Source organism: Mycteria americana, chromosome 17 (assembly GCF_035582795.1).
Source record: "Mycteria americana isolate JAX WOST 10 ecotype Jacksonville Zoo and Gardens chromosome 17, USCA_MyAme_1.0, whole genome shotgun sequence".
In the NCBI taxonomy this organism is placed as follows: Eukaryota; Metazoa; Chordata; class Aves; order Ciconiiformes; family Ciconiidae; genus Mycteria; species Mycteria americana.
The window spans coordinates 10,934,621-10,948,144 of record NC_134381.1 but is presented as its reverse complement, the minus strand read 5'-3'; the positions used below and the strand labels follow the sequence as shown (position 1 = coordinate 10,948,144).

At 48.5% G+C, this 13,524-nt stretch overlaps 1 protein-coding gene across 1 annotated transcript in view; it reads left to right on the top strand.

Annotated features, from left to right (window-relative positions):
* The window catches only part of GPSM1 (G protein signaling modulator 1), an 83,500-nt gene that overhangs the window by 43,333 nt on the left and 26,643 nt on the right, over positions 1 to 13,524 (top strand). Inside the window, exons 10-11 of the mRNA XM_075519282.1 lie at positions 9,494 to 9,564; positions 13,166 to 13,345. Of these exons, the coding sequence (XP_075375397.1) occupies positions 9,494 to 9,564; positions 13,166 to 13,345 (251 nt within the window). The remainder of the gene's footprint in view (positions 1 to 9,493; positions 9,565 to 13,165; positions 13,346 to 13,524) is intronic.

Here is a 13,524-nt window from a genome sequence, read left to right as displayed (position 1 = left end):
CAGGTGGTGAAGAGGGAAGCTGAGCCTGGGTGGGCATGAAACCCCCTTCTTCCTGAGCAGTAATCAGCTCTGTGTGGCTTTGAATGTGGGTCTTTGCATCCTCAATGCAGTTTTGAGCTTGCCTTCTTCACAGGAATCTTTGAACCTTTGGATCAATTAGACAGGGATAGAAGAAACCTGCTTTTATGTTTCCCAGCCTGTTTGTTTGTTTTTTGTTTGTTTGCTTGCTTTAAATATCTTTGAAGTATCTAAGAAGTGTTTAGGGCTGCTGAAATATGCTAGATTGACCAGCCCTCTATTGAAGCAAAGCAGGAAGGAGGCAGTGCTGCTAACCCGTGCCAGCCTGTACCTCGGGCTGGGATGCTGCCCAGGGACGGGGATGTTCCTTCTCCATGGTTTGCTCAACCCTTCTGCAAAAGACTGTGCTGGGTGACAGCCGAGAGATGTGGCCCTTTGAGACCAGCGCCCTTCTGCCCGTGGGACAGCCCTGCTCGCTGAGACTGCGATTTCGGTGTCTAGGTAGCGTTTGCCTTCTGCTCAGCAGTGAGCACAGGGATCACATTGCTAATGGCTTCAGCATGGAACCTGCCTTGTTCTTACTGGTCAGACTGAGTAAGCACAGCAATTGAAATTGCTTAATATTAAGTATTCTCAACTCTATTTGAATTTTCCCAAGAGCTGATGGGCTGCAGCTCAGCTGTTTTTCATTCTGAAAATGAAAGCCTGAGGCTGTGCTGGTTAATTGTACCTGCTTGTGCAGGATTTTGATGGATGAGGTTGTTGACTGGAGCAGAGTAGCTTTTGGCCCAGCGGAAGGCAGAATGCAAGGTGGTCTGGTTGCTTTATTGTGCTCTAACAGATGCTCAGTGCAGCCTTAGCTTCTGAGCTCAGAGGAGTGCTAGCGCAAATGTTCCCACCTGCCTCCCAGTAAGGCACCTGCAGGAAGGCGTCCGAAAAGACCTGAGTCTGTGGTGGTCCTTGCTGTGGTGCTTGAGGGAGCAAGGCAGGAAGGGCAGGAGTGCTGCTTGCATGGGGGGCTGCTTGGGTGAAGATTTAGGACTTCTAAAGGATGCCTCTTCATTATCTTTGTAATGAGTTACCTCTGCTGTTACAGCTGTTAAGTCATTCCAGCAGCACCGATGGGGGAATGAAGCTCTGAGTCATCTGGATTTAAACTGAGTAATTTAGCACTCAGTTCAGACTGCCCCAGTATTGGCTTTATGAAGTTCTAAGATATTCTTCTCAAAGCATTAAGAAGTATTTAATGTTCTTCTTTCATCTTGCTCTATACGGGACCCTCCTTCCCAGCTTCAACCTAAGTACAGCAAGACTTCTCAGCTCACGGAAGAGGAAATGCTCCAGGACTGGAGGAAAAGATACTGTGCTAATGAAACTCAGGTTCTTGTTTTATCTCGATGCCAGGGGAGAGTGCCAGTGCTGGAAAGGAGGATGAGGAAGAGGCCAGTTCTTGAAGCCTGTAGCGGAGAAGGTACAACGTGGCTTTTGGCAAAGCCATCTCTTAAATCAAGGGACCTCTTGTTGTGGGGAGAGCTAACTTTTTGGAAATTGTCAGTTCCTTAACACAAACTCCTGCTCCGAGCTGGGAAGCCTGAAGTTCCCTTTGGCTGCTGTTCCAGGCTCCTGCAGCCATCCCAGCACTGGTGTGTGCTGTCTGGTTCTCGAATGAGCTTTCACAGGCAGTTTCCTTTGGTAGCAAATGTGTAGGAAATGCCTATGGTTGTGATGATCTTGGGTCTAACAGTACAGTATTACTATTAGGAACGAGATGCCTCTGCTTACTGTATTTTCTTGCAGCACAGAGCAAGAAAGGGACCGAGAAGAAGAAAGTTCTTTCTCGCCCAGCTAGAATTACTTTTTATCTCGTAAAGGTTTTTGTAGGGATGACCACGGTCTGCTTTGGCACTTCACTGAGCAAGGCAAGGCCAGACCCTCAGCACGAGTCACCGTTATCTCTTGGCTGACCTCAGGCACCATAGTCCTTCACTCAGCAGCAAGGCTGGCCCCTAGCCTGGCAGGGACAAGCACTCAGACAACAGACCTTTGCTTAGCAGAGAGACCTGGCAGCTTGTAGAGACAGAGCTCATGAACTCAAAGTCCAGCATGGCCAGCCACGTTCCAGTAGCTGGAAAGTGCCTGGCTGCTGCAGGCTGGTGACTGATTCACAACAGCATCCAGGAGGAGGGATCAAGTACATTGCCCCTTGTTTTAGAGGACTTTACTGTGAGTGTTTGATCACTGCAAAGCTCTGACATGCGTGTTGCTCTTTCTCTTGCCCTCCCTGAGTCAGTCTGTAGGACACAGCTGCTGTAATTGGGCTTGTCTAGCTGCTGGAGATGTTGCCTGTGTTAATTACTGTGTGTCACTTTCTAGCTCAAACTCAGTTTCTTTTTGATCTCTGCTTGTTCAACACAAGCTGATAATGGAAGATTGGAGGTCATGAGACTCTGCTATATACTGGCAGAGAAAATCCTGCTCTTAGAAGAAAGGCAGGTGTCCCTGCCAAGCCTTTCACGCTGTTCTTGAATTAGCCCTGAGGTTACATGCCTCCTCCTAGCCTGCTCCACCCAGCTGAGTCTATCTCCCAGAAAATCCTCCTGTCCCCACAACTGTTAAGCTGTTAAGCAGACCATTGCCCTGGGGGAGGTTACGGTTATAAGATGCTGCCTCTAACATGGCTCCAAGCTTCCCACAAGCTCCAAGGCTTGTATTTTGGCTGTTAGGTGTTGCATGATTGGCTGCTCTGCATTTTCTAGATCCTGCAAACACACACCAAAATACTTCATTCTTTGACCTGAATTGCCAACACTTTATTTGCAAATAAGCCTTATTCCTTATTTATTTGCAAATAAGCCTTGCTCAGTTAAAGAAAAGCTAATGCCCATTGCACGTGTGTGGGAAAACTAGAATCAAAGATGTGCCCAACATCATGGCAATTAGCAATAGTTGTAAGGCTACAAGAGGTAAGACCACCTTGTACTCAAAGTTTGCAGCTTTCCTGAGCTACACTGGTTTTGCCCTCACTGGGGGAAAGTAACTCCCTTGTGCCGTCTCTGTCTCCAAGGAGGACTTTTGCTCCAAGTCTTACCTCTTCCACGTGGGTGTGAAGGCTCTCCTGGAACGTGGTCCAGAGTGTCTCCTCATTCCCTCTCCCCATCTGGGAAGCCTCTGTGCTAGCTGCTCACCCTGAATGCAATCGGCCAAATGTCAAGGGGCTCCTGGGTGCCGTGTAGATGTGCAATATTGCTGTTATTTTCAGCCAGTTGTTCAGCTGTCAGACTGGGTTCTGGAGGATGCAAAACTCGGCTGACACATACGCAAAGCATCTTCTGCCACATCAGGCAGACGAGCATCTTGATTCAAAAGTAACTTCTCTTTATTACCTTACCGCATATTGTATATACTTTTTTTTAAAAGGAACAGTTTTGCCACGGAGAAAAAAAACCTGCAAAACTGTTTTTCTGGAGAAGGTTTTTGTAGTGCTCAGGATCTGTCTGGAAGGCTGATATTTGCTCAGCTGTGTGCTGTCTGTGTGCCAATGAATACAGCACGTCAGAGCAAACATGCTGGAGCCCGATCTTCCCAGCAGAAGAGGTTTCATTCCTGTCCTTTTGGCTCCCAGTTCTGACACTGGAGAGCTGAGGATAGAGGGCCTTGCATGGGACCAAAGCGTTCCTGAGGAAGTCTGATGTGACACCGCACTGAAAACAACCTCCCCACAGCTTTCCCTGGCCCTTAGCTATAAGTTGACTTTATTATTTTCATGTGTACTATCCCTTCTGTTGTAAGCCATACCTGCTCTTGACTTTTGCCTGGACTGTGCAGCCAGAAAAGCACTTGGGTAACTGATAGGGAGAAGAATGTTTTGCCCAGCTAGCCGTATCCTCAGACACAGAAGGGGCCAGAGCTGTCTGGATTTCCCTGGTCCTTTCTTGTCTAAAGGATGGCGGGGGTAAGCAGATGGTCCTTCCCATGGACCAACACACCACACAAGACAGTATCTCAGTTAATAGAGGTACAGAGAAATGACCTTTTCATGAAAATACAGCAAGTGCTTATGCCAAGATTTGTCATGTTCTTTGTGGTGCAAAGCCTGTGCTCTGTGGGGTAACCGCTGCCGCTGAGCCGTGCGTGCTGCTCAGCCGGGAGGGCTGGAGGCAGAAGGGAATGATGTTGGCCATACAACCTTTCACTGTTGGTCTTCTGTGGAGTCCTCTGTCAAGTTTAATTCTGCTTCCTCTGGTACAGCTACCCTGGAGGGATACAGCGTGTTCCCAGCCTGCAAATAGAACTGTCGCTCGCTCTGCGTCAGGGGGGGTTTGCTTTGTCTCAAACAGGGATGGAGTAGGCAGCTTTCCAAGCTGCTGGAGATGCGGGAGAGCCTAGGAGTTATCAAAGCACGTGTCAACTTGATGAGAGCTCCTGGCAGGGCTCCTTGAGTCGCTGCTACACGTGTTCTGCTCGATCTTGTCAACTCTGAAATCTCAGGAGCGCCAGTTGGATATGGAGACTGTCCACAGAGGAACACAATTCTGCCCACACTGTCTACCCAGCTTTGTCCTAGTGCAGATTTACATGGGATGATCCCATCACCGTCCTATGATAAAACACTTCCTTGTGTTTTCTGTGGCTCCATCTCACTTTGTAGCAAGGTACTGCTAGAGAATTTTTGCTACGTGAGCATTTCTCCTCTAATTGGACCCTGAAAACCAAGGACTTGCCTGTTGGAAGGCCTGCCTGTGGCACAGGAATGGAGTCCTTCCCTCTGGAGACCATACTGATCCTGCCCTTCCAGGCAGTGTGGAGCTGGTGGCAGATACCAAGGGGACAGGAGAAGAACGTGGGGGGAAGATGCTGTGCTTGCTGCGTGCACCAGGTCAGCTCTCTGGTTTAGCCTCTCCATCAGACACGCAGGGCCCAGCGTTGCTCTACACTGATCAGCTTAAAAAGCCCAAGGAAAGTAGGGAGCATGCACTACCAAACTTCTGGCTATGAAGAAGAGATTGTAGATGAAGGTTCCTGTATCCACGGCATCACAGGTAGCATGAGGATGTGTAGAGGGGCTATCGCCATCTCTGCAGGGTGGGGATGTGAGACAGAAAAAAAGATGGGCATCTGACGTGGATATGTTGGGTTAGTGTCCCAAAGATAGAAGAATAGGGAGTATTTGTGAGATGGGTGGATATGAAGGAGCTGGAGGAAGCAAAGATGTCTCGTATGCACGTGAGCAAGCACACAAGCATTCCCCTCTGCTCTGTTGCAGTAAACTTCCCCCTCCCTGGAGTTCATTGCTCCCTTCCAGGGAGGGAGGTGACTGCTTCATCGAGTTTTAAAATACAGGAATGTGAAAACCGTTATAACTCGCCTCAGGAACCAAATTGCAAAAGCAAAATGTAAAAAAAGAAAAAAAAAAAAAACAAAACCCCTTCGTTCATGGTGGTGTTGAGATCATGGGGGGGGGGAGGGGATTTTTGGAAAAAAAAAAAAAAAAAAAATTTAAAAAAGAAACAACAACCCTGAGCCTGAGCACTGAAAAGAACAACATCCGAGGAGCTCCAGGAAAACAAGGCATGAATACAGCCAGTCAGTAGCATTGCTCAGCTGATGTTCACAAGAAGGTTTCAACTTGCTCTGTTAGAGACCTCAGTAAACCTTAAAGACAGAGAGAGCATTTAGAAATGCCCCTGAGGTTTTCCGTTACTCTGCAGTAGGCTTGGTAAACACACCAATAAATACTGGAGAGAGAGGAAAAAACCTTCCAGAGGAACAGACCCAGGTTTTCAGCTGCTCAATCTTTTGCATCCACGGCGGCTGCTGCTGCTGTTGATCGGCACTGGGGAGAAAGAGGCAGAGTTGAACTTTTGCTGAGTATTAGGCGGTGCTGCAGGTATTTCTGGGAAAAGTTAACTTGGAGGAGGCTGGAAGTTACATCTGGAGCCATCTGAGGGAATGTCCTGGTCGGAGACAGAAAGTTAATGGGACTCCTTCTGTCGTGGGGTGCTTGTGAGTATGGAAATCTCTCTGCTGTCCTGGAAGATGAGTATGCACAGGCTACCGAGCCTGTCTGCTGCGAAGTAAAGGGGAGAAGCCCCTGCAAGTGTGGTGGGAATTGCTGCCTGTATCGATCTGGTTTACGATAGCCCTGACTGATAGGTAGCCTCTTAATTCTTTTAGCTGCTCGTTTTAATGGTGCTGCGTGCTCCACCTGCGGGACAGCTAGCAGTGAGTGGGGACGGCAGAACCGTGGGCTTTTGTGAGACCAGTGTTTGGCCCCGGCACTGGTTGTATTTTCTTCTGGAAGCCAACAGCTGGGTTGGATGGCTCTGAAGTTGAGTTTGTAACTCCTAACTTCTTCCTCTCTCAGCTCAACTGAACGTGAAATCCATATGGTAACAGAAGAACACCAGCATCAAAACAACTGAAAAAGACAAATTGTTCTGCAGGCCCTAATTGCTGGGGTAGTCTCAGCTGACTACGTATATTAAATTAACAAAGGGGAAGGCAAGTTTTCTCAGATCAGAGATTAATGGTTTCTGGCCAGCGATTTAATGCTATTGCAAATGTACAAAAGCACCTGAGGACGGAGGTGTATAATTAATGACTCTCTAGGCTGTTGGAAATGATGTGTGTTTATCTAATCAGACACACTTTGCTTCTTTCTTGCTTTCCTGGAAGTCGCTGTTAAAAGCCGCTGTGACGCACGCTCACTTCCAGATGCTGGCCTCACCTCTTGGGCATTGCTTTGAAATCCAAACATACCATCTGATTAAGAGTTTGTAGGTGTCTGTTATTCCAGACCCACCTCGCTGCTCCACACGTAAGACTGTAGGTTATTCTGAGGGAAGCTGAGAACCATGAACATCATTGCGTGTAACTGGGAGCCACCGGGCACAACCCGCCGCTGCCTTCCCCTCGCTGAGCTCCTGCCTGACCGACGTGGCAGCAGCCAAAAGCCCTTCGCTCATTTGGCAGTGTGGGAGGACTTGGGGCCGGTGGCAGCCACCCTGCCCCTGCACAGCCGCCTCCTCCCTGCTGATGCCCACAGGTTGCTGGTGGGAGCGTGGTGGAGCGATGGGAGCTGGGTGTGGGGTGTCTTGGGTTTCCTACTGAGTTGGTACAGGACCTCGGCTTTGTTTAAGAGCTCTGGGTCCTGCCAGCTGATGCTCTCAAGGAGTGTAAGCTTGGGCAGCATTTAGCACACGGAAGGGGAGTCCTGTATGGAGCGAACCGGTCTCTCTGGCAGGGTGGGGGGCTGTGCCTGCCCTCTGAGAGTGGACAGCCGTCTCCATTTTATTGTGGGAGAGGGCTTGGGCTTGATCATTTGAGCTGTCTTTGCGGCTGAATGCGCAGCCTGTGATAATAGGTGTGTTCAGCTACCAAATAACCATATCGTGTCATTGGTATCCATCAGTACGAGCCTTTCCCATCCTGCTCACAGGAGGTGCTTAAGATATGGTGGCAAACATAAGATACCTTAGATAAGATATCTTAGTAAACATAAGCAAAGGTTGGAATAAAACCAGTAAAATCGAGAGTTCTGCCTGCTTTGTTGAGGGCAGCAAAGTCCTTTTTTCCTGCATGCTCCAAAGGAAGGGCAGTCCCGTGTCTGAACCCTTGCCAGTGTCGGCAGCAATCGCTGACCTTCCGGGATCAAATCCTGTTGTTACTGAGCTGCTGCCAAGTGAGCAACTGGCTTTGCAGTGCGGAAGGGGGTAGAGTTTGGAATGGCGACTACATGTCATTACACGTTTTCCTTGCTCCCTAGCCTTACGGTATATTCACCTCAATATCTCTTCTGCAGCCCTGATGTCAGGCCCTTCTGAACTCAAAGCCTGGTAATGAAATCACCTTAAAATGAAGCTGGTGCTAATGTGCTTTTTGGAGTAGCGAGACAGAAATGTGCAGAAACATTTTGCTGATTTGAGTCTTTACAGCTGCAAAAAGTAAATCACTTCAGGGTAGCGAAGAAGTAGCGAGGGGCAGTGAAATTAACTTTAGGTCATTTATAGCTAAAACGCAATATATATATGCATGACCCTTAGTGAAGTCCCAGCTGATCTGAGCTTCTCTTTGTATCTCATGAAGCTGAGTGAGGTTGGACTTCTCAAAGCAGCAGCGTCTTTGGAGTTGCTGTAGTTTAGATACAACCGTGGTCGCGTCTGGAGCCCTGGCTGAGCTGGATGTGTGTTAGTGCAGGAATCCCTGCTACCTGGTGGCTTTTTCCATTTAATCGCTATGTTCTGCTTACAGTCAGTCTTGAATTGGTTTATTAATTTTGTGCCTTCTCTCTCGTTAAGTTTGCCCAACGAGCAGCTCAGTGGTACCCTGGGTTCGAACAGGGTCTGTGGGGGCTGCTGCGAGATAAGCAACGGTGCTGGTAGGTCGTGGTGGGAAACTGGGGAATCTTTAGGTTTGGTGAGTTTGCTGTTGCGGGAACCACACAAAGCTCAGTGGTTTCCGTTCTCAGGGCTCAGCATGGGGATGGGTTTCAACTCACATGCGTTCATTCACCCTCCCCCAGGATTTCCCCTGAAGCTTGGAAGTTGTCATGGGACCTTGAGTCCAAAGCTTTCATTTCTGCCCTGTTTGGTGTGGCTGGTGTGGGATGATGCAAAATTCAGCTCAACTGAACCTTCAGGAAAGATTAGGGAAGGGGAGCAGGAGGGTGAAAGGGCAGAATTTTTGCCAGCCGTGGTGAAGGTATCCCAGGGCTGTTTTGTAAGTCCTGGGTGTGTGGGTGAGCAAGGCAATAGAAGCTGGAAGCAGGTTGGAGAGAGATACAGAGGTAAAGAGAGTTTGGAAAGCAGGAGTCGGATCTGAACTGTGTTTCATCTGCTCTGTTATTACTAGGATACTACATTAAAATGAATTCTATGAGATCTCAAATAAATATAATGAACACTGCCAAATTTTCTGATTTCTCTTGCAGCTTCAGGGCAAGGTTTTACTCCCCTTAAGGCTGGGCCTGTGATAGATTTGCTCCTTCACTTAGTTTTCCAGCCCTCGTGACTGTAGAGAAAAACTCAAAGCTGCGTCCCAGATACCTTATTTCAGTTAAAAACATGAAGATAAAGCAACCAATCCACGCGTTTATTAAAACATATTTTTGTTATAATTTTTCTCAATGTCAGTCCCCTGACTTTTGTTGTTTAGAGTGGGGTTTGTAACTCCTGAGTTCCAGAGACGTCATTTGAGATCAGGGTCATAGTGTGGCCTAGCCACTGGTTCGATAGCAAAAGCTTCACGCAGCCCTAGCTGTTGCTGACTGTGCTGTGATAGTGTTTTGAAAAAGACCCAAAACAATAGAGGAAAAAAACACGTTTGAGTCTCAAGGACAGCACAGCTGCAGCATCTTGTCGTTTTGACTTTGTAGTTAACAGGAGTGGAGGGTCTGCCCTGGCTGAATTTTATCTGTGTGACATTAGTGCTGCCAGTGAGTGACACCCTCCTGATGTGAGAGTGCGTTGTTTTGCAGGAGCCAGGCCAAAGAGACTCCAAAGGAACAGCATGGACAGCTTAGACCTCCTGAAGTTCCCTTCTGAAAAGGTAAGCAAAGATGTCTGGCCTCAAAGATTAAATATCAGTAGGAATCTGTAATGGCTTGTTGACTGTCTTCATTTGCGGAGAAGTATGCAATTAGCAGATATCATTGGAGCTGATGGGATTAACCAAAGAGGGTTTCTAGAGAGCTTGGAGGAGAGGAACAGCTGGTCTAACTAAAGAGGCACTTAACAACTGAAAGCTGAAAAAGCTACTTTTATGGTTTTTTGAAAAAACAGCCTTTTATTGAGAGGATAATCGTTAGCATTTTAGCCCCTTTAGTGGCCGGTGGCAAATCTCAATGCCTTATTAGCCCAGCGGAGTGCTGCATTCAGCACAAGTAGGGAAGGAGAGGTCAGAAGCAGGAGATGGTGCGTTGCAGGAGGCAGAGGGTTTTGTTCAGGGGCTTTAAGGATTGCCTCTGCTCTGGTTCGCTGCTGGAAATGTCAGATCCAAGCAGATCAGCATTTTCTCAGTCTCCCCAGGGCAAAGGCTGTTTCTACAGTCAGCTGGGAGGCACTGAGCCTTTCCACCTCCAGGGATCATTGCAGTTTCTCAGAACATCCTGCGCAGGATCGCTGCCCAGCAGCAGGCACTGGTGCTGCCGTGGGGCTCAGTCATGCCTGTTCCCAGAGGAGGTGGCCAGGCAGGCAGCCATGCTCTGCCTTTTTGGAATGTCTTTGGTGCAAATAATTTACGTTCATCCAGCACTTTCCGGGCACAGCTCTCCCGAGTGTCCCAGGGAGTATTTCCCCTTTTACAGAAGTGTCACAGTGAGAAAAAACTCACCCAAGTTGCAGGTAGGTGCAGATGGTCGAAGGGAAACCACCTCAGGCTTGCAAAACCATCGGAGTGCCTAAACATCCCAGTAAGCACTGGGAGGGCCAGACAAAAGCTCCTCCCTGAATTAACTCTCTTTGGCAGTTAAATGCCAAACACACTTATGTATTTTTATTAATTCTCCCAACTGCCCGCTGGCTATTTTGGCTCCTACCTGCTTTAACCAGTACGACTCCATCTCTGGGGTGTTGATAGCCAGGACAGCGATGCCTGATGTCAGGGAGACATTGGATTGTGTATCCTCACCAGAGCAGCGTGGCCCAGAGGACTGGCAGGGAGAGTTTTGCTGATGTGTGATTTGCTGCTAGTACTGTTAATGCTGTTGGTTTTCTACTCTTTGCTGTAAAAGCTGAGCCTCGTTCAGTAGTTCAGGCAGGGTTATGGGATTTCAGGGATTCCACAGGGAGGATGGAGTAAACGGGAGCTGTGGGTAGTCCGTAACCGTGGAGTCAGACATGAGTTGTCCCGTTCCCCCTGCCAGTGGTCCTGTGGGATGTGTACAAGTTCACCTCTCCTTGTGAGAGTGTTTTGGATGCAGTTCCCCTGCTGGGGCTCCTAGGGAAAGGTGATTACAGTCATGGGAGAGGGTTGTTTGCTTCAAGCTTGCTATGGTGAGGGTGATAAGATTGTAAAGAATAAATCAGTGGAGTGAACTGTGATCTCTCCAGCACCCTCTCATTATCGGCTCGCCCTCTCTGCCCTTTGTTTCTGCCAGAGATAGCCTTCAAGTCAGCAGGGACTCCTCTTACCGCACAGGCCAGAAACTTGTCCAATGCCTCTGTATGGAGTCGTGTGTCTGGGCAGAGCGTATCTGCCAGGATGCACCCGCGTTGGCTCTGAACGCCCCAGCAGATAGCGGGAACGCCGCTTCCCTGATCATCCTGCTCTCTCCAGCCTCTGCCTTATTCCTTGTTTTGAGCTTCTCTGGTTTTAGCTCCCAGCCATTGGTTCTTGTTTAGTCCTCTCTCTACCAGACTAAAAATCTCTTTATCACATGCTGGTTTTTACCCTGAAGGTGCTTACATGCTGTAATTGAGCCATCTATTCTTTTTGTCATGAACTAAACAGTTTGAGGGCTCTAACTAAGGCAGTAAGGCATTGTAGGGCAGTTTCTTTCCACTTCTGAAATCCACTTTTGTGGCTGCTTTTCAAAATGTGGACACCAGCCTGGCTGCAGTTGGTCCCATCGATAGCATCTGGGGAAGTTAATCTCTCCTTGCTTGTTCTCACTATTCCTGTTTGTATTGCAAGGAATGGAAAAGTCTTTTTGGCTACAGCATCCCACTTGAGCCGTTGGTGTGCTGCAACTTCAGATCCTATTCAGCATCCTTGGCTTTTCAGTGTACTTGCCCTTAAGCCCCAACCTCGTGGGCCCTTGGGTCATCTCCTGAGCTGTGCTCGAGCTTCTTTCAGCTGCAGGTAGTTGCTGCAGTGAGGACACCCTGGGGAGTCCCCTCAGTGCTTTATGTATGATAAAGAGGTGGTTTGCAGCCCCGAAACACCAAAGCCCAAAGCATCAAGCAGGTTTGGGCACTTGGTTCCCACCGGTTATATGTAAAATGCCTGGTGCCTTTAGTAAGTGTCTTTGGAGCAAAACGCTGAATACTCTTGCTGGTGCTTCTGTATGAGGGCTTCATCTGAGTGACAGCAGTAATGAGGCTGTTATGATAATACAGGCAGGGCCATTAACCTGAGTCTTTTGACAGAGAAGGGGTAGAGTTGTGTGTGTCTTATGGGAAGGGGGTGAGAATGGAGGAGCCAGGCATGGGGCAGGGCCTGGAAAAGCAAAGTGAGGAGCTGCAGCGAGAAGGGACAAAAACTAGAATTCAAGAGATGCGTAATCTCTGTGACCTCAGTTTCCCCACGCATTACACGGGGGTGATAATCCTGTATTTGATATGTCTATGGGAGCACTGAGCAGAAGCGTTTAAGAGAGCAAAGGAGGACAGCAGTGAGACTGCTTGTACCCATGTGCTGTAGTTAGTCATGTTACCCTGCGGTCCGCACGTGCTTCTGGTAGCATGAAGGCTGGCAAAAGAGCTGAATGTGACTCCAGCCATTCATGTTAATCTGCTTTTTAGGAAACCGTTGGGTAAGGGCCCTTCATCTTGCTGAAGCCAGTGGGAGACACCGAGGCAGGCAATGCTCCATGTGTGCTGGGAGCCAAATCATAGAGGTGGGAAATGCTGTGGAGCATCTACCATAGCTGTGTTCCCTGGGGCATGGTCAGGTTATCCGTGGGTCAGTGTGGGCTGCAACACAGCTGAGTGCTGGGAGGAAGCGAAGATACAGCAAGTGGAGGCACTTGTGCCAAGAGGTTGGTATCCTGGGCAAGATGAGCTTGCTGCTCTGTTTGGAAGATGTTTTTATGAGTGCAGTTGCCAGAAATCACCAGCAGCAGTGACTGCTTCTGGCCCTCTTCATCCGTCATTCGCTATGCCTGTAAATAAACCAGCCATGTGTCTACCTCCATACCTGGATTTTTTAAGAGGATGATACTTCTCCCTGACTTCTCCCTGTGGAGAAGTTGACTACTGTGTGTTGTTTTGGTGATGCTTCCTCTCCGCTCGTTAAAATCACCCGCTGTGGAGATAGACTAAATGTCCTCATTTAACTCTGCACATCATGAGTGGCAACTCACACCAGCTACACTCCACGTTAACTTCTTGCTTCTGTACATCTCCTGTTCTGTGGACACTTGCCAACAGATCTCCACATAAACCTGTGACAGGCAATTTTTGTAATTACTGTTTCTTGCTTTCCCAAGGACCAGAATGGGGACAGCCATCATGTGGGAGACCTGAAGATCTCTGGAAAAGAGTTCTTGTCATTACCTGCAAGGTCAAAGAAATACCGGGAGCACCAATCCAGTTCAGAGAGGAAGTCCCAGGGGTCGAGTACCTCCCCACTGGATACCAGCGAAGTCCGAGTCCAGGTGTCACAGTCGGTAGGAAGATGTTTGTTTCCTCCAGTACTGATCTCGGAGTTTCTTATAGCATATTCGTTCTTACCTCATTCCTAACCTGGTATGGGGGTGGCAGTGTGGCCTGTTGGCTGGAAAACAGAGCCTGTATATAGCTCTACTGTTGACTGTTTGGGCAACTGTAGGCAGATTGTTTTGCCTTT